General features: G+C 34.3%; 2 protein-coding genes across 4 annotated transcripts in view; both read left to right on the forward strand.

The window, feature by feature from the left end:
* Window positions 1-4,256, forward strand: part of LOC21395782 (calcium-dependent protein kinase 1) — a 5,826-nt gene extending 1,570 nt beyond the window's left edge. For all 3 annotated transcript variants that reach the window (XM_024161715.1, XM_024161714.1, XM_024161716.1), the window contains exons 3-9: window positions 1-395; window positions 1,298-1,441; window positions 1,544-1,696; window positions 2,331-2,446; window positions 2,565-2,732; window positions 3,497-3,721; window positions 3,990-4,256. In XM_024161715.1, coding sequence (XP_024017483.1) covers window positions 1-395; window positions 1,298-1,441; window positions 1,544-1,696; window positions 2,331-2,446; window positions 2,565-2,732; window positions 3,497-3,721; window positions 3,990-4,112 — 1,324 coding nt within the window. In that variant the 3' untranslated portion in view covers window positions 4,113-4,256. The remainder of the gene's footprint in view (window positions 396-1,297; window positions 1,442-1,543; window positions 1,697-2,330; window positions 2,447-2,564; window positions 2,733-3,496; window positions 3,722-3,989) is intronic.
* A 6,622-nt stretch (window positions 4,257-10,878) lies between these two features.
* On the forward strand, window positions 10,879-19,847 carry LOC21395783 (nuclear pore complex protein NUP1). Its single transcript, XM_024161687.1, has 9 exons — window positions 10,879-11,269; window positions 12,732-12,778; window positions 13,463-13,578; window positions 14,090-14,333; window positions 14,487-14,795; window positions 14,908-15,000; window positions 15,098-15,859; window positions 16,245-16,744; window positions 17,402-19,847. The coding sequence occupies exons 1-9, from the start codon at window positions 10,999-11,001 to the stop codon at window positions 19,341-19,343; spliced, it is 4,284 nt and encodes a 1,427-aa protein (XP_024017455.1). The 5' UTR covers window positions 10,879-10,998; the 3' UTR covers window positions 19,344-19,847.
* Window positions 19,848-20,498: the final 651 nt, after the last annotated feature.

Below are 20,498 nucleotides of genomic sequence, written 5' to 3' on the forward strand. Positions count from 1 at the left end.
GAAAGAGTACGCCTGCAAATCGATTGCGAAGAGGAAGTTGATATCCGATGAGGATGTGGAGGATGTGAGAAGGGAGATTCAGATAATGCACCATTTGGCAGGGCACCCAAATGTGATATCGATAAAAGGGGCGTACGAGGATGCCGTAGCAGTTCAAGTTGTTATGGAGTTATGTGCAGGTGGTGAGCTGTTTGACCGGATAATCCAGCGTGGGCATTACACGGAAAGAAAGGCAGCTGCTCTTACTAGGACTATAGTTGGAGTTGTGGAAGCTTGCCATTCTTTGGGGGTTATGCATCGGGATCTCAAGCCGGAGAATTTTCTTTTCGTCAATCAGGAGGAGGATGCACTTCTCAAAACTATTGACTTTGGATTATCAATTTTCTTTAAGCCAGGTATTTTATTGGTATACGACTTTTTGCAGCATTGGAATTACCCTTGATATGTATTTTTAAATGGCATTTATATGTGACCCGGACATGCTATTTTTCAGTTTTAGAAGAAGCATGCTTTACTATTGAATTTTGCACAAAGCACATGAAGCTTTGTCCATGATATATAACTCTTCTTATGCTTATAATGATCTTTTGGTGCCGTTCTTTTACTCATAAGAACCCTTAAGTTTTGATGTTCTGTTGTTTTTTCTAGCTCATATTGGTTTTATTGTATAGTTAAAAATACTTTGTCGTCATTTTGGGATAAGCCAGTCCTTCTTTATATGCTTTGTCTCAATCTTAAAAGGTTTTGTAAGAAAATTTTCTATTTTTAGCTCTACTCCTTGCAATGCATTTATGTTGTATTCTTTAGCATTAATCTTTTAAAGCTTTACAGATGAGAATCTTGTTAAAGCTAAGCTGGTTTTGTCAATAAATTTTCCACGTTATTTTCACAAATTGTTGGTCAGAATATTTTTCCTGCAGAGAACTATATTCTGGGATTAAGGCAATGTCAAGGTGCTAAACCTTGGACTTGTTAAAAAAGAACCGATTATGACAAATAAATGTTAAAAATTTGAGATTGAGAAACCTGCTACCAAAGTTTAAATCCATCTTAAGGATTTACATTGCTGATATCGTTTAACTAATGAAATTTTAGTGTAAAAAGAAACTGTTGTGTGTATTGATGTAAATACTTGCTTATGCAGTAAAATGTTGTTGCTTTAACATGCATAGTTAACATGCATAGATAACATGTTCTACACATGCGTCGTTGCCATAGTTTAGCTTTTTACTGCTTTTCCTCTGTGATGCTTCATACTGAGATGTTCTTAAAATATTTGATCTTTTTCGCCTTGCAGGAGAGAAATTCAGTGATGTGGTTGGCAGCCCATATTATGTCGCACCAGAAGTTCTACGCAAGCGCTATGGTCCAGAAGCAGATGTTTGGAGTGCTGGAGTGATTCTTTACATTCTTCTAAGTGGAGTTCCTCCATTTTGGGCTGGTGGGATACTGGTCATTGCTGTAGTTACTGTTAGCATTTTCTTCATTGTCTATGCAAAATATATGTTCTAATCTTGTCTTTCTCTCGTCATTCATTGCCCAGAAAACGAGCAAGGGATATTTGAGGAGGTCTTGCACGGAGAGCTAGACTTTTCTTCAGACCCATGGCCTAGTATTTCTGAAGGTGCCAAAGATTTAGTAAGGAAAATGCTTCTTCGAGACCCGAGAAGGCGGATATCTGCACATGATGTTTTGTGTGAGTCTCCATTGATTTATTTCTATTTTTAGATCCTTATAATTGGGCTTATGAGATTCGGGTACATAGATAAGGATTGAATAGAGCCTGTCTTCCTATTGAAAAGATATAATTTTTTTTGAATGTGCTACTTAAATGACTAATTTGGAGTTTTTTAGGCCATAACATTGGTCGTTCCTTTTGTTGAAAAAACCCGCTTGGAACAGTTGATATTTCTCAAATAAACATAGCTTGCCGCTTAAAAAGAGAGAAAAGAAATATGGAAGATCATACAAAACAGGAGCACACAACAGTGTTCTTCTTCTTCTTCTTCTTCTCTTGATATTGTGTTAGTTCACTTCTAAAGTTTCAAAATGCTAGTAATGTGATCGTTTAAGGGATATTCAGAGGATTAACAAACTGCATATAAGATCTTATTTATCGATCAAACATTTTGCAGAGCTTAGATTGTTCGCTTCAGCTGCTCAATGAATACTTATTGTCCTTCTCCTTATTATCTTTTCTTCGTTGATTTGAATGATTTAATCGTTGCAGTTATTTTTTTTGCCATATCTAATTCTATGCTTACTCATAACATTTTTTAAGCACGAAGTTTTATTTTTATTAATAAGTTGTCACCTTAAATTTCTTTCAGGCCACCCCTGGGTTCAAGTTGATGGTGTGGCTCCAGACAAACCTCTTGATTCTGCGGTATTGAGTCGCTTGAAGCAATTTTCTGCAATGAACAAGCTCAAGAAAATGGCCATTCGAGTAAGTCTCTGAATGGTTTGGATAGTTGAGTGGAATATGTGGAGTTTATAGGTAACTCTTATTCTAAGTGAAAATAAGTATACATTTCATTGGTTGCTTTTTTATTTTTCTTTGGCAGGTAATTGCAAAGAGCTTATCTGAAGAAGAAATTGCTGGACTAAAAGAAATGTTCAAGATGATAGACACGGACAACAGTGGTCAAATTACTTTTGAGGAACTTAAGGCTGGATTCAAAAGATTTGGTGCTAACCTTAAGGAATCTGAAATTTATGATTTAATGCAAGCAGTAAGTTCATATTAAATCAGAATTACTTGTTTCATTTTTTCTTTTTCGGATAAAAACATGAACTTTGTTGCAATTAAAGAACTTAGGGAAAACAAAATGACAAAGGGCAATCAGAACTCAGAAGTGTATATAAAACATTCAAAAGCAAATAAGGACTAATTGCACAACATTCTTCCATTTCACTGAAATTATAGGAAATAGAAAGCCCTTTTTAACTCTTGGCTTAAGATGCTCATAAAGAGTCTAAAACTTATCTCTGTCCCGGGGAGCGAAAAATCCCGCTCACAAGCTTTATCTAGCCATGGAGCAATTTTCAGTATTTGAATCAGCTTCGGAATTCAGTGTTTCTGTCAGAACATGAGTTTGACCATCATTACAACCTATTGGCAAGATGATTCCTTCAACGATTATCACAATTTTATCAAAAATATTTACTTTCAAAATTTACCGTTTCCCCTTCTTCATATCTTGGTTGAGCGACAATGGATCTGCATTTGATAAATATGTTACAAATTAGGAAGTGGTTAATTTGAATATTAGCAAGATCATCCCCTCGATATATTAGCTTAAGATAATTTTTAAGACAAATATCATAAGCAAGATAATTCCTTCAGCATTTATCAAAATATTACTTTCCTTTTAACCTGTCATTCCCATCATCACATGTTGGTACTCCACTGAGGATTTGAATCCGATAAATAGGCTATCACTTGGAGCATAACACATTGAACGTTCTTGACTTGACCTTATTTTCCGGTTTACAGGCGGATGTAGATAACAGTGGAACAATTGATTACGGGGAGTTTGTAGCCGCAACACTCCATTTGAACAAGATTGAGAGAGAAGATCATTTGTTCGCAGCTTTTTCCTACTTTGATAAAGATGGAAGCGGCTACATCACTCAAGATGAGCTTCAACAAGCGTGCGAGGAGTTTGGCATAGAGGATTTCCGCCTTGAAGAAATGATGCAAGAAGTTGATCAGGACAATGTAAGTATATCCACACCAGTGGAACGGTGCCTGTCTAAATTTCTAAAGCAGATTATATTCTTCTATCACGGTAAAGGCCTTTGGTTTGGATACTAGGGCAGATTCGTGTTTAAAAACCTTTACTGCTGTGTCAAATAAAAATTTGTGCTCGCTTGCTTTTAGGGTTTTCGTTCGTTTTCTTCGGCGCATCATTGAACTTAGACGCTTTACTGCACGGAATGTAAACCTGACTTGGCTAACGTTCCAATTTTGCTTTCGTTTTATGCAGGACGGGCGCATAGATTATAACGAGTTTGTGGCCATGATGCAAAAAGGAACTATTGGTGGCAATGCTAAGAAGGGCTTACAAAGTACTTTCAGCATTGGTTTTAGAGAGGGCCGCAAAGTGTAGTTTTCAACATGTAGTGAAAAGGTTCTTGTTTCTTTTTATCCTCTTTCAATTTTTTTGCCTGATTTTTTTCCACATGCTTCTTGAGTGATTAAGATTGTACAGTAACTAAGGAGCTTAAAATGCTCATCTAAGATATAGCCAGGCCTCAATTATGCTCTTTTTTTTTTTTTGGTTGAGATCCTCTGTTGTTTGCATTGACTTCTTCTGTGTACTCTATTTTGTACAATTTGAGGAGAATAGTCTTTTTTTTTTTTTTTTTTTTTTTTCAGTATATGAAACTCATACTTAATGGGAAAACATTTTGTTTGCATTTGATAAAATTAAATATTTATCTTTTTTTTAATAGAAACAAGAGTTCATTAAGACAAAGAAATAATGAAGTACAAAGCAAGGAGGGCAAGAAGTCCACCCAGATTAAAGATCATGAAAATAGGGGAAAAAACTGAGAGCAATCGGAAAAAAAATTACATAGATAATATTATTTATCAGTGAACTTTTTTTTTTTAATGAAATTTTAACATATAACATAATCTTATTAGTCATGTTGAAATGTAGCAAAAACTTTAGAATATACTTTACAAATAGTAAAACTAAAATCATTTGATAATTATTAGGAAATTGTGCAGCATAAAATGTGACCATCATTATCTTAATTTAGTTTTAAAATATTTCAGAAATTATTGGTTTTTTAGAGGAAAATTATTGTATTTTAATTCCACTCTTATAAATATGTCGTGTAATTTTTTTTATGTCTTATTTGAGAGCTTATACGGTGAGACTCTTTAAAAAAATTTATCGGTAGAACACTCTATTTTAATCGTTGGATTAAGTTTTTAATGTTCAGATTTACGCAATTCCGTATTAAAAATTTACAGTGAGCCACACATAACTGCTTTATCTGTAGATCTGATCATTAAAAAAGTAATCTAATTATCAAAATAAAGTGTTCACCGGTGGCTCTTTTAGGGTTCGTTTGGTGCGAGGATTCAAACTAAGGTGACTCTAATCATGATTTTGATACCATAACTATGATTCATGATTTTAGGTTCCAATCATGATTCTGAAACCATTTTTAGGGTTCGTTTGGTGCGAGGATTCAAACTAAGGTGACTCTAATCATGATTTTGAAACCATAACTATGATTCATGATTTTAGGTTCCAATCATGATTCTGAAACCATGATTCACAATCAGGGATTTGAATCACCTTGAATCAAGAGGGGGATGATTTTAGAATCATGATTCAGAATCATCCAAACCAAACACTGATTTTGAATCAAAATCTAGAATCATGATTTTGGATCTATCTACCAAACGCACCTTTAAAGAGTAGAGAAAGCCTAATTTATCTATAGGTATCATTTTTTGGGCCCCACCTCTTACGCTTTTCTTTTCTCATAGTGTAAGTACTATTCATTCTATCTTTTCCTTTAACTTATCAAAATATTTTCCACATTTCCTTGGATATCCATCCAAACTAAACACTAATTTTGAATCAGAATTTAGAATCATGATTCTGGATCTATCTATCAAACGCACCTTTAAAGAGTAGAGAAAGCCTAATTTATCTACCTTTAAAGAGTAGAGAAAGCCTAATTTATCTATAGGTATCATTTTTTGGGCCCCACCTCTTACGCTTTTCTTTTCTCATAGTGTAAGTACTATTCATTCTATCTTTTCCTTTAACTTATCAAAATATTTTCCACATTCCTTGGATATCTATATCTATACTATATATAAGAAGAGTGATGGTGTACAAAAGTTTTTGCTCCAACCTACTTGTGTGCTTCACCCATTTGCTTGGCTTTTTTTTTTACCTTTTTAATTCTACTTTTTTAGGGCCCGTTTAATTTATGCGTTTAAACCAGTGATTATTGATTTTGACAATTGAAATTTAAAATTTTTGTAAGAGAAAAATACTGTAGTAAAATTAAAATCATGAGTTTAAACACATAAAATAAATGAGCCTTTAATGATTAAAACTGACTCTCTTTTAACTTGAATTACATCCATTGGTTTTATTTTTTAACTTTAATTGTTTAGCTTTTTGAATTTTAATTACTACAGACTATTATTTAGCTTGTTATATTAATTAATATCATTCATATATATTTTTCTTTACATTTGTTAATGATTGTTATTTTTGTTGGCAATCATATGTTCATATTAGTTAAACTTTGATAACCATTATTAAACCTCAGTCCGTAATTTTAATGGTTTAATATATTAATAATTTTATAATTGACTAATAATATTATGTTAATATCAATATTAATACTAATATCAATCGGTAGAGTCAACATTACTTTACTCTCTTTTTTGTTTTAACAATTTTTTCTTCTATGCATTTTCTTAATATTAATATTCTGCTTTCCTTTAAACTTTTTTTTTAAAACAAAATATTTTTGTGTCAAAATATTAAAAATATATGCCACTTATTATTGTTAATATCTTTAATATACTTCTTCTCTCATTTGAATTTTGATATTTTAATAATTTTTTCATGGCTATTTATATTAAAATCCCATTTTTTATCCATTAAAAAAAACCCATTTTTTATGCCTGAAAAGAGGCACGTCCCTTAGTACTAGTAGATATTAGACAAATGAATAGTTTGTTCATATGAGAGAGAATAAATCCTAAGACTTTATAAGAAAGAGTTATTAGTAAAATTACTTTACAAAAGTTTTAATTTGCAAAATGAACTTGTTTAGTCCAAAGGTTTTTTTTTTTTTCTTTTTTAGTTGAAATTTTATCGACACTTGAGAAGATAGTTTTTTCTTTCCATGAGGCTGAATTTTGCGATTAGACACAACGAATAGGAGAAAATTCTCTCTCATGTCATAGGACTTTTATTTGAAAAAAGAACTCCATTTTTTTCTTACAATTTGGTCCATGGTAACAGTTCTATTTTTCCAGCAAAAAGAAGAATAGTATTCTGATATCTTGAAAAAAAAGGGGAAATAAATGACCTTTTATGTAGGGTATTTTTATCGATAGAGCTCATTTTTTATCATTAAATCTGTTTAAAATTATATTAAAAATATAAAAAATGTAAAATAAATTATTTTTGATATATAATTGTTGAAAATCAGAGATCTACTGATAAATTTATTTTTTCAAGTTCAGTCATAAAAATAAATCTTGAAAAGAAAGGGGAAATAAATGACCTTTTATAGGGTATTTTTATCGATAGAGCTCATTTTTTATCATTAAATCTGTTTAAAATTATATTAAAAATATAAAAAATGTAAAATAAATTATTTTTGATATATAATTGTTGAAAATCAGAGATCTACTGATAAATTTATTTTTTCAAGTTCAGTCATAAAAATAAAAAGTAAAATTACTTTTTAAAACTCTTCTTCTTAGATTTCAGTTCTTTCTTCCAATCATTTTATGACAGAGAGGAATCGGTCCACTAATCTTTCTAGTCTAATAAATGAACTAGTGCTCGTATTCATGTTCACTGAATGCTGAGGGGAAAAAAAAAAGAAGGAAAATCTTATCTTTTTACTAAAAAAATAAAATTATTGGAATAGCTTATCCTGTAGTGATGATAAAATAGCTTGTTACTGTACCAAAAAAAAGGTCCGTTTAGTTCGCTGATTTGAGTTTTTAATTCGAGTTAATATGTGATTTTATGTGAGAGCTTTTTATTGTAGCAAAAAAGTTAGATGTGATTGTTTGTGAGAGTTTTTTACTGTAACAAAACTCGAATTCTAAACTTGAATCAACGAAATGAACGGGGCCTTAAAGTACAAGAAGTGCCTATTATTTTTTTCTTTTATTTTTTATGGGTTGGTTTACAAAAAGTGGTTACTCTTTTTAACTTTGTGCTTGTGGGGATGCAAAAAGGAATCTTGCACCTCCTCAACCGACACATCCTTGATCCTTTCGGCTTTGGAGGCCATTCCATCCACGCTCCACAACGGTCATAATGGCGTTTACTTCATAATTATTGCACTTCCAAAATCCTAAAACAAACTTGTGGTTGTAGATGCCAGGGTCAGTTTGGTATTCTTGTCCTGTTAAAAATATTTACTGTATTTATGTTGTTAGTTAAAAGTTATTGTGATTAAAAGTAAGTAAATTTGTTTAGATGTTTGATAAATTATGTATGAAATTATTATTAATATATTATGATTAGGGGTCGGTAAACCAACCAATCATCTAATTGATCTAACTAATTTAATTCAATCCAGCTAAACAAAATTGGATATTCGAACATTATCGGATCAGACTTAGATAACATTTTCACAGATCCAATTGAATTAGATTGGATGTTGGATTCAAATTTTCAAAATCCAATACAATGTATTTATCTTGTATATAATATAATATAATACATAATTAATTATGTATATGACATGCAAGAGTGACAGTTTTTTCCTAAAAATATGAAAGTCTTATAATACAAAAACTTATTAAAAAAACACTCATGATTTCAATTATATAAATCAACAAATACAAAAGGTCAAAGACTTCTCTTTTAAAGAAAATAAAAGTCAAAAGTCTTAAAACTACATTTGATGATTTTGATTTGATTTTTATGTTGGATGACAAACAGATTATAAGAAAAAAAGATTTATCATTTTCGATTTATGTGTTTTTTTATGAGAGAAAATACTGTAACGAACCACGAATCATAATTCGAATCGGGGTACGAATCTTCCAACCAAACAACTCCGTTTAAATAAATTTTGACAAAAGTCTAGGTCAATCCAATCATCCAATCTAAATCTAAAAAGATATAATGGCGGATTCATATAATTAACTCACTTTAATAGCAAGGGTCTAATTTCCAATGATGTGAATTTTGTAATGATTAAAGTATCGTTCATTTCACCGATTTGAGTTTAGAATTCAAGTTTTACTACAGTAAAAAGTCCTCATAAATAGTTAAATCTAACTTTTTTACTACAGTAAAAAATTTTCACATAAAATCACATCTCAACTCAAATTAAAAACTCGAATTAGCGAACTAAACAGACCTTAAGTTTGTAAAATACGAATACGTAACGATCATGTGGTCACGTGTATATATGTTAGTGATATGCATGTACAATACATGTATATGTTGTGTATAGTACATACGTTCGTTATTAGTGATGATACATATTTTTCTCTCTTGTGCTTTCTTTTGATAAACATGAATGATGCTCTCTTATGCCTTCATTTGATTTGCTTCTTGTTCCATAATCCATCTACACCTTCTTCGAATTGATTTGTTGATCTATTGTTTATTATTAAACTACTACTATTGTTGACATTCAACTCTTTTTTAAATACTTAAACTTCATTGCTCGAAATGTGATTTTATGTGAGAGTTTTTAATTATAGCAAAACTAAAATTAAAAACTCGAATCGGTAAAAAAAAACGAGATCTTAATGCGTTAAACAACATTGATAAAATAACTATACAATAACAAACAATCCCATTAAATATTACCTACTCAAATATTTACTATCTTCGACGTACTTTTCATAATTGGTAAGTGGCAAGTACATATAGGAGAGTGGACATTCAACAACTACATATGGTTTAGGGAGTTTAATTTAGTTTTTTTTTAAGCTCCGTTCATTTCGCTAATTTGAGTTTAGAATTCGAGTTTTGCTACAGTAAAAAGCTCTCACAAATAGTCACATCTAATTTTTTTGCTACAATAAAAAGCTCTCACATAAAATCACATCTCAACTCAAATTAAAAACTCAAATCAACGAACTAAACGTGCTAGAAACAACTAGCTAATTAATTAGCTAAAGGAAAATGTGTGTTTTCAAAAAGAAAAAAAGAGGATGATAATGTGTGTTTTTTAATGCAAGATAAAGTGTAAAAATGTTAAGGGGGTTTTTTTTTTAAATTAATAAAAAGGAAAGTAAGGTGTACACCAAACTGTAGTTTTACCTTATGAGACTAGAGACATGGTAAAGTGTCCCTCTTGTTGTTGGTCTTGATTCTGAACTTATCTAACTTTAACCCAAAAACGAACAAGACAACAATAACATACTCAGAACAGAATTTGTTACACAAAAATGTACCATTTATAACTTTAGAGAAAAGTAAAAAAAAAAAAAAAAAAAAAAAAGAAACTCTACGTGAAAATTCCCAAATTCTTGAGTGCATTATTTAATTAAATCAAAATCAACAAAAATGATGGACCTGATTAAATAATGATCACTAGATGTGGGCCACCTCTTTTTTTTTTTTGGAAAAACAAAATACAATTGGCCATGTTATTGCAAAAGGAATACTTGAATTATCTGTGTTTTTTGAGGGCATACTTGAATTATTTAATTGAATTATCTGTGTTTTAAAAAAAAACTAATTTCTCATGATCGGTATATTTCCAGGAAAATGGAAAAAGATCCTATTTGTTAACAATGTTTACTCCAATTTCTCCCCAAATCTACCAGAAATACTAAAAAAATACGGTATCCGTTATGTACATATACGTATAAAAAGGTCCCTCATTTTTCCTAATTAAGAAAAAGTTTACTTCTTATGATCAGTAGGGATAAAATTCTAATTTTTCTCGGACAATATTTACTCAATTTTCTTTCAAAATATACAAGAAATATTTAAAATATTTAAAAAAAATGGAATAAAAAGATTAAAAAAAAAAAAAAGTGCCATCAATAACAATCGCAATATCTCCCACATGTATTGTTTTTTATTTATTATTTATTTTTTTATTTTCCCCAAATATTATATTCCCTCCTTTCTTTTTCCTCCGTCTCTCTCTCTGTAATTAAAAACCCTAATTTGCTATTGTCGCACTTTCTTCTTTCTCTCTCTTCCACCGTTTTCTCTCTCCACCCCGTCCGACCTCAAACCCTAGGGGCCATTCGCTTTCGCTCTCTCTCTCTCTCTCTCCTCCTCTCCCATGGCGACGGCGCGCGAGGAGCCAAAGCAGCAGCCTTACGAAGGCGGGGGGGGATTGGGCGGCGCGGGAGGGAAGTTCCGGAAGAGGCCGTTCAGGAGGACCACCCATACGACGCCGTATGATCGCCCGCCGACGGCTTTTCGGAACCCTAACGGCGGTTGGCTCTCGAAGCTCGTCGATCCTGCGCAGAGGCTTATCTCCTCCAGCGCCCATCGACTCTTCTCCACCGTTTTTAGAAAACGCCTCCCCCCGCCGCACCCGCCATCGCCAGGTTCTTTCTTTTTCTTTCTTTTCTCCATTTCGTTTTTGTTCGTCTTTAGGAAATTTGTATTTAGGTTTTTTTTTTTTTTTTGTGTGGTGAATTTGATTGGTTATGCTGTTAGGGTTTGGACGAAATGGGGGGGGGGGGGGTTTAAATTTGGAGTTGTTTTTTGTTTCTGATTTTACTGTTTGCAGAAATAGAATTTGTTCCTGAGCTAAGAAATTCGGTTCTTGGTGTTGGTTATATTATAAATTGATGCTAAAGTAGCTTAATTTAGACTTGAGACAAGTTTGTTTATGACGGGAGAGGGAGCTAGGGTTTTGTGCTGTAACGACTGCATCTGCATTTTTTCTTGCTGGAACACGTCTAATTGCTTGTGCCCAGCATGATAATGCACTGGAATAATTAGCTGAACAAGAGAGAGAAATATGATTCATTTACCATTATTGTCTTTTTTTTGTTTTAATGTTTCCCCTGTAATTATACGTGAATTCATGTAATTGGGCATTTGGATCTCTAGCTAGAAACACAAACTATTTTTAAAAAAAAAATATTTTATAGCCTTTTTTCTGTTGCGTGATGCACTAGTGGAACTTATTAGAATCTATATCTTAAAAGCTCCTCTCATTCCCCTTAAATGAATTATGCGGAAATTTACTTCCAAGGATAATCGGAAGTGTTTTAGGACTGGTCAACTTCTCGTTAGTATTGGATTTTATGCGAGGATTTGGAAAACAAAGTTCCGCTGTTTCACTGGCGTTTTCACCCCCTGGCCCCTGCCCCTCCTTTCTAAGAAGAAACTTAAGGGCATTGTGATGATTTGTTAGTTATGGGACAATATTTAAGCATACGAGTGTCATCTCTGACGGCTGCATAAGCTTATATGTTATCTTTAATTTCAAGTAGTGATAAGGACCCAAATCATAAAAGTAAAAAAATACATAATGGCGTATGCCTATTGTCATGTTCCAGAAAAGAGTATTGCATCTTTGTAAGTCTAACCACTGCTAGAACACAGCCTCCATTCTTGTTAGAAATTAACAAAGCAGCTTTTCACATTCATCCAGGTCAATTATTAAGATGACACCCGCTCGTTAATTGACAAAATTCTCACCTATCTCCAGATCACTAATTTAGAAATGACAGACTGGTGTTCTTTCATATGGTTATAGCCGCTTTTGAAAATTAAGATTAAGATTCAAAGAACTCATGCATTTTTTTCCTTTTCCCAAATTATCGTTGTTTTTGCAATTCAAGTTGCATGTTATAGTAGTTGCCACTTACCAGTTTTTATAACATCTTTTAATTGTAGATTAGTTGCTAGTTATACTCATACATAGTACTTGCTTTTGTAGATTACTTTTTAGTTTTACTCGTAAAGATTTTTGCCTTTTATTATTTATGTGTGCTTCTCAAATGTCTAAATTGCAATTACTGATTGCTTGTCTTGCAAATTTCTTTTATTTTCCAGTGGAAAACAGCGACAAAAGGGATAAACAACAAGAAGCAGTTGCCACAGTAAGTTGCTACCTATATTTATATGCTTTATTAGTGTTGTTGTTGTTGTTGTTGTTATTATTATTGTTATTGTTATTGTTGTTGTTATTATTATTATTATTATTATTATATTCTGTTATTATTGTTATTATATCTGTTCAAGGTTCTCTTTGTTTAAGGCACATGGTGCACAGTTTACATTTAGCTATATGTTTTAGCAGCCTTGGCATGGTATTTCTGTTAGATTGTGTTGGGTTTGAAGTAGAACTAGAAGTGAAGGAAAATCATAATTTTACACACTCATTTGAAAAACCTTGCAGGCCTCTTTATTATGTTTTTCCCAAGACCATTAAGGCACTTTTAGGAATTTTATCAAGTTATGTATATGACTGCATGTCTTTTAAGAGGATGTGATCTTGGCATTTTTGTTCGCTTTATGTTTTGAATTGACCAAGTTCATAGCGTAAGATGTTTACTAACATCATTATGAAAAATAGTTTTTATAATATAAGGTAAAAGTAGCAATTCCCTTTTATTTCAATCTGTGTTCTTGGGCCTTAAAAAAAAGTGTTATCGTATCTGGCAGAATAATTTCCAGTCAGTTTGTTTCTGTTATTCCCTGTTATATTTTAGGTTTTTCTTTGTATTAGTATTTTATTCATGTACCCCTGTTGCATGCTTCATTTATTATTTTTTGTTTACAAGGATTTCCATGGGGCACAAAAACAGATTGTTGATCTAAGTGATGGTCCAAGTAATAGTGTTAGTGGAGGCAAGTTGACTGAGCTTGAGCAAATTTTAAAGCAAAAAACCTTTACCAGGTAAGTTGTTTTTCTTTTATATTTTATTTAAATAGTTATTAGTCTTGTTCTGGAAGTACTACCTTTTTACTTTGTATAATCGGTCTTCCACCATAAAATATTCTTGCTCATGCACTTATTGCTGGTAGCGTTTCTTAGGTAACTTGTAAAAGGGAATTTTTTCCTTCTTATGTCAATGCAATGTTCGTTTCTCTCTTATCCAAACTCCAAAGGAACAAAAAATGTAAAACAACTTAAAAACTGACGAGGATTCATATTGAGGTCTGGAACTCCTTTTATTAGTTTGTTTCTAAGGAAAAGGTAAAACTGTATGGTTAAGGTCTTGGCTGATTGTTGTTGTACTTGGATTAGATTAGGATAAATTCTTCTAAGGTTTTGCATCCCCAGTTGGCCCTTTATTTGTTAAGCTCAATGCTTATGTAATTCGATGGTATAACAGAGATTATAATTTTTTTGAACTGATCTTGTTTTGATGTTGATGGTGTTTGTATCGATATCAATCTCCCTGCAGATCTGAGATTGATCGTTTGACAGCTCTACTACATTCAAGAACTGTTGATGTAGTGATTGAAGATCAAGAGAAAAGGTCTGAAGTAGTTCCTTTAAAGCCATTGGCATCTGCTGATAGATTGAAGGGATTTCCTAAGACCCTTGCCCCAGGAAATAGGATAGAGAGTGAGGGATTTCTTAAAACTCCCGCCCCTGAAAATTGGTCGGAGAGTCAGCTTGTTTCAACTCCTGTCGTCAGTTCAACTGTATGATTATCTACTTTTTGTTTTTTTTTCTTGCTCGGTTCATATTTTTAAGCTATTTTGTCGGTAATGTGGGATACTCCACAATTAAGAGAGAACTCTGATTTTTCTTGCAATCTTTTCATGCTTATCAGTAATAATGATTAATGCCTCCAGGTCCTTGAGGGGGATGTTGCTTCTCCTACAGATCTTGTGGAGCTTGCTAAATCTTACATGCATAAAAGGCCCACTTCCCCGTCAATGCTAGGATTTCGAAGTCAACCATTTAAGGAGAATTCAAGCGCAATATACACACGCAATCTAACTTCTCCTCCAAAGGTACCCATTACACCTCTTGTGCCAAGGACTTCAGGCCATGAGGCTCGAGAAAATGGTATTATTACCCCAAGATCTAGAGGCAGATCTGCTATCTACAGTATGGCGCGAACACCATATTCCCGAGTTCGCCCAAATACTACTCTCAAGGTTTAGGTTTTTGTTTTTTTTGTTTGTTCGTCATTCCTTATTTTATTTTTTGCTGTCTGATTTTCCAGTTACTTATGATTTAGATCCTTACATTGGTCTGATTACATTTCAGGCTGTTGAGAATGCGGTTGATGTTTATGCTGGTCCATCATCATCGTCCCAACATGTACAGGATCAAAGTCTAACATCTATATCTAAACAAGGGGTACACCATCTAGACCTCAATAAATGCTACTTTTATATCCTTAAACCTAATATCATTGGTTTTTATTTATTTTTTTTATGTTTAAATTTCTGTGCAGGCTTTAAAACGCAGAAGTTCAGTTATGGACAATGACATTGGGTCCTTTGGCGCTATACGTAGAATTCGTCAGAAACCCAACCTTCTATCTTCAAGAGGTTTGAGCTTGGCTGTCTCTGGTAGCCCTCTTTCTTCATCTAGAACCGGACTTCGTATTGAGGCTGCTCCTTCAATATCAAAGCCGGTACCATTTGGTGAACCTGTCCGGAATTCCAATAAACCATCAACTGAAAATGGGGATAACAGTATGCCTTATACAACTGTTCCCACCAAGTCCAGTGAGATGGCTTCAAAAATATTGCAGCAACTTGATAAGTTGGTCTCACCAAAAGACAAATCATCGGAGTCCAAGGTACTTGCTTTGATGGATAAATCACCCAGTAAACTGTCACCATCTATGCTACGTGGACAGGCTCTGAAAAGCCTTGAGAATGTTAATTCATCGAAATTTCTGGGTGATGTCCAGGATAATAAAAAAATGGAAGGTTTACTTAACAAGATAATACCTGATGCTCGAGAATTCACTTCCCAAAAGGAAGACAAGGTTAAAGAAAATGGTCCATTGAAGCTTGTTTCAGCGGATGACAAGTTTACTGCTAAAATGAATGGTATAGATTCGAGGAACCAAAAGATGAATGGTGAAGATTCTACACTGCCAAAAAAGGATGCTGTACGTAGTCCTGAAACTTTTGTTCCTGCTGCACAAAACTCTGTTGCCTATCCTCCACAGAAGAAACGGGCTTTTCAGATGAGCGCACCTGAGGTATTGTCTTGTTTATTTAGTCTCTTGGCTGCAACTAGTCTTCTTCGTGTTTTACTTTTATTTGTGTCTTGAATCAATAGGGATTTTTTTTTTTTTTTTTTTTTTTTAAATCTTTATCCTCCTCCAAATCCAATTTGAAATTAGTCTTGTATAGTCCTTATAATCAGAAACAACTCCATGAAGCTATTGCCAGCTAACAATTTTCTTCTTTTTTTCTTTTTTTCTTTTTGCAGCATTGCTAGAGAAAGCAACATAAATTGATTATATATATATTTTTTGGTTTAACTTTATTGATAATCTTTTTGAGTACTTTTTTCAGTCTTTCTTATGTACTTCTTTTATCTCCACTCTTCAGTAATTTTAAGTTTATGGATATTGCTTGCAGGATTTTCTGGACTTGGATGATGATAGCTATCCAAATGGCGATGCTTCTGATGCATTGGCTGAGGGGAGAGAAAAAGTGAACTTCTCTTTGGCAGAGAGAAAGAGCACTGCTACCGAGCATGTAAAGCTGGAGAAAGCTTCAGCTATGACTGAAATGAGGTCTGCAATGTCTGAAATGAACCGAAAACATGACATGGGAAATTCTGCTGGATCTATGACCGCTGAAAAGAGCACAAATCTGATATTCCAGAGTACATCATCTCCCAGCATGACTGTCATGCCCACAGTCACAAGTACTGGGTCGACATTAGCAACTGATGGAGCTACTTTCCCGAAGGAGTCGTATGTTTCTCCTACATTTAACATTGGCGATAAAATTGCTCCAACAAAAGATACAAGTGCTGCTACTCCTATATTCAGCGGTGGCCTTAAAAGTACTTCTTCTCCTATACTCAGTCCATTGGGTACCTCTTCAGACCTGACGCGTGAAACCTCAAGCAAGTAAGTAAATAATAAAAACGCTCATTCTATCTTCATTTTCTTTTAAACTAATACATGATTCACACTTCTTGTGACTCTTCTTGTTTAGCATGTAGTCCCTTTTCTTAATCTTGTTTTGGGCTACCTATGGTTGCTATCTGCTCATGAAATGCTTACATGCTAATGTTTGTTATGAGATAGAATCTCTCCACTGTTGTTGACATGTTATATTTAAGAGCCTTTAGATCAAATCTCGTGATATTATTTTGCAGTGCTTCTATTATCAGGTTTTGTATTGTGGTTGCAGCATAGTCTGTTTTTGATTTTTGATGTTTGTAGGCTATAGCTTTGCATTTCTAGTCTTACCTTTGTTTTTAATACGATGCATTGTTTGTTGCAAACAGACTTTCATGCGGTATATTCGGTGGTTTTGTTTTTCATTGTTTGACTGGGTGTTGTGGGATGCTAAAATAATAGATGGTTATGACTTCATGTATGTTACAGATTACAATGTATGAGAAGATGATCTTTTCTGCAATATATTATATACATGATATATTTTAGGATTCCCCAAAATGTATTTGTATGTATTTTATCTTATTATTATTGTTGAGTGCTCAGATGTGGATTAAAGACCGTCTAAAAGATTTATCTCTTTGCTTACTGCTTCACGTGCAGCTTATTTGCGGTAGCAGGTGGTGCAACAGATGGTGTACTGAAGTTGTCTGAACCAGATAAAGCTGACAATAAGAATAATCCAAATGCTGGAGTCTTTTTCAGGACACCTGAAACTATGCCTTCATTGGCAGCATCAACATCAAGTACAAGTATACTCTCCTTTGGCAAAACACCACCCGGTGATTTTAGTTTGAAAAATGGGTCCTCTGCTTCAGCTTCCAGCAACCCTGAAGTTTTTGGTAATTTGACAAATCAAAACTCCTCTACTAGCTTGGTTTTCACAAACAGTGGTAGCAATTCCCTCACATCTGCCGCCGGTAGTAGCAGTCTCTCTACCTCAACTCCAGCTCTTTCAGGACCAGCTGCACCTGTAGTCAAATTTGGGTCCTCCAAACCTTCAACTGCAGCTGCTCCAGTTTCCGAAACGTCTTCAGCATCGGCTGCATCTGTGTTTAAGTTCTCTTCAGGTTCAACTGCAGTTGCGCCAGTTTCAGAAACTTCTTCAGCACCAGCTGAGCCGGTTAAGTTTGTGTCACCTACGACTTCAACTGCAGCTGCACCAGTTTCGGAAACTTCTTCAGCACCAGGTGCACCGGTATCTAAATTTGGATCCTCCGTGGCTTCAAATGCATTTGCACTGCTTTCACAAACTTCTGATGTAGTATCTGAGGCAACTAAGATAAAGCAGGACACCAGCTTTGGTAATTCAAGTAGTGCAGCAGCTGCTACAACTAGCACAGCAAGTACACTTTTTGGATTAACTGCTAGCGCTGCTGCTTCAACTTCTGCTAACCAATCTCAGGGTTCTACTTCTTTTGCTACTGTCAGTGAATCCGCATCTGGTATTCAGACTTCGCCTGCTGCAACTGGGGTTGGAAGCTTCAGCCAGAGCATACCGCTCCAATTTGGGTCGTTAGCATCCTCTCCAACATTTGCTTTGGCTGGAAGTACAACTTTTGCATCTGGCAGTTCACCCTTTGGTTCAACTTTTCCTGCTAAGCATTTTAGTTCAGGAACTACTCCTGGTCTTGGCTCTTCTTCTTCCTTGGCAGATGCCAATTCCGTTAGCTCCAGCAGTAGCAGTACGCCTAGTGTGTTCGGTTCCAGTTGGAACCAAACTCCAAAATCGCCTGTGTTTAGTTTCAACTCTTCACCATCGACTGGGTTTTCCTTTGGAGCATCCTCAGCCTCTACTGCCACTGGCAGTTCACCATCAACTGGGTTCTCCTTTAATGCATCCTCAGCCACCAATGCTGCCAGTAGCAGTTCACCATCAACTGGGTTTCCTTTTGGAGCATCTTTTTCTTCTAGTGCTGCTAACAGTTCACCATCAACTGGGCTTTCCTTTGGATTATCAACTTCTAGTGCTGCTACTAACAGTTCACCGTCAACTGTGTTTTCCTTTGGACTATCTTCAGCTCCCAGTGTAGCTGCTAACAGTTCGCCTGCGGTGTTTGGCGCAACAACAGCTTCTGCTGCACCTACGATGTTTGGATCATCTAATGGTGCATCCTCAGGTTCCCTTTTCCCATTCAATTCATCTTCAACTACTACAACACAACCTGTGTTTGGAAACCTTAATCCTACAATCTCATTTGGTGCGCCCTCGAGTAACAATGATCAAATGAATATGGAGGACAGCATGGCTGAGGATACTGTTCAGGCATCAGGTCCCACAACACCAGTATTTGGACAACAACCTGTAGCTGTATCCCCTTCTCCTTCCAGCTTTGTATTTGGATCAGCGGCTTCCTCAGTAGTTAATCCATTCCAATTTGCAAGTCAACCAAATATAGCAAACCCACAGAACCCTTCTCTGTTTCAGGCTTCCGGTAGCCTTGGCTTAGTTGAAGGCAACTTCTCAATGGGCAGTAACGGCAGTGGTGTTGACAAGTCCAATAGAAAATACGTAAAGGTTAAACACAAGCAGCGGAAGAAGTAAAAAGATTGATTTCGAATTGCTTTCCTCATTTAATTTCTCGGGAAATTGCGATTGGCAAAATAAGTACTGCTGTGCAAGATCAGAGTCATGAGATTGCTGTGTGGTCTTGAATTGCGCGATTTCGCCCCTTAAAGGTATAATCAAAACCTTTTATAAAGGTTCAACACAAAAGAAAATCTGTTAGCCTCCCTTTTAAATTTTTCTATCTTTTATATTTGTTCCTTTTTGTCGGAGGGATAATTACGGTCGCAATGTAGGATTAAGTTTTCACAATTTTGTATCTTTTCTGTAGTCCTAAGAACGATTTATGTTTTTCTTGGCATGTATTAGTACAAGTAGGTGAGAGCTTCCTGTTTGGGCAAATTGTACTATCAGACTCTTCTTGTGTACTTCTCTTGTATTTGTAACATAAAAAAGAAAACGGGTATGCTATGCATGTCTATGAAAGCGTCTTTGTTGTTACTCTTTTCAGTGGGCATGACAATTGACACATCATCGGGTTCACCTTTCTGTGATTTTTGGTTTCCTGGCTTTGTAATTAAATTCATTTTTTTTCCCCTGTAAAAGTGAGGCGAGAATATCTGCTAATACTTTAGTGTATATTTATATTTTTGCTTGCAATTGAGGTAGGAGACTACTCTATTACTCCAACTCTTTGAAATTCATGTGTCCTTGACCAGAAATGCGGATTCATCACCACATGTAACTAACTTGACATTTTACTTTTCGTACGAGGTCAATGCTTTGATTAGTTTAATAAAACTAACATGGCAATAACAAGTTTCAATAATATCATGAGAATTCTTTGGTAGGGTATGTTGGTATGAGAAACAAAAACCTCTATCGTTATGGTATAAAAGTCTTTTAATTGTTTTTAATGTGATTTCGAGAAGATTTAAAGTTTAGAAATATTCGATAGGGATAGGGTTGCAAAATTTATGATGTTAATACAAAGGGTAAGAGTTATCATTCAAAATTTAAACTGCACTATTATGGTCAGATTCATCACATATATACATATTTACACATACATATATTTTTTTAGGCTGCATTATAACGTTCAGACCCTTTTTTTTGAGGTTATAATTCTTACAATCTCATGATTTTGTAGAGTTTTAAAACTTATAACTCTATTTAGATTTTTTTTAGAGGTTC

This window comes from Morus notabilis, unplaced genomic scaffold (assembly GCF_000414095.1).
Source record: "Morus notabilis unplaced genomic scaffold, ASM41409v2 Scaffold818, whole genome shotgun sequence".
Taxonomy (NCBI): Eukaryota; Viridiplantae; Streptophyta; class Magnoliopsida; order Rosales; family Moraceae; genus Morus; species Morus notabilis.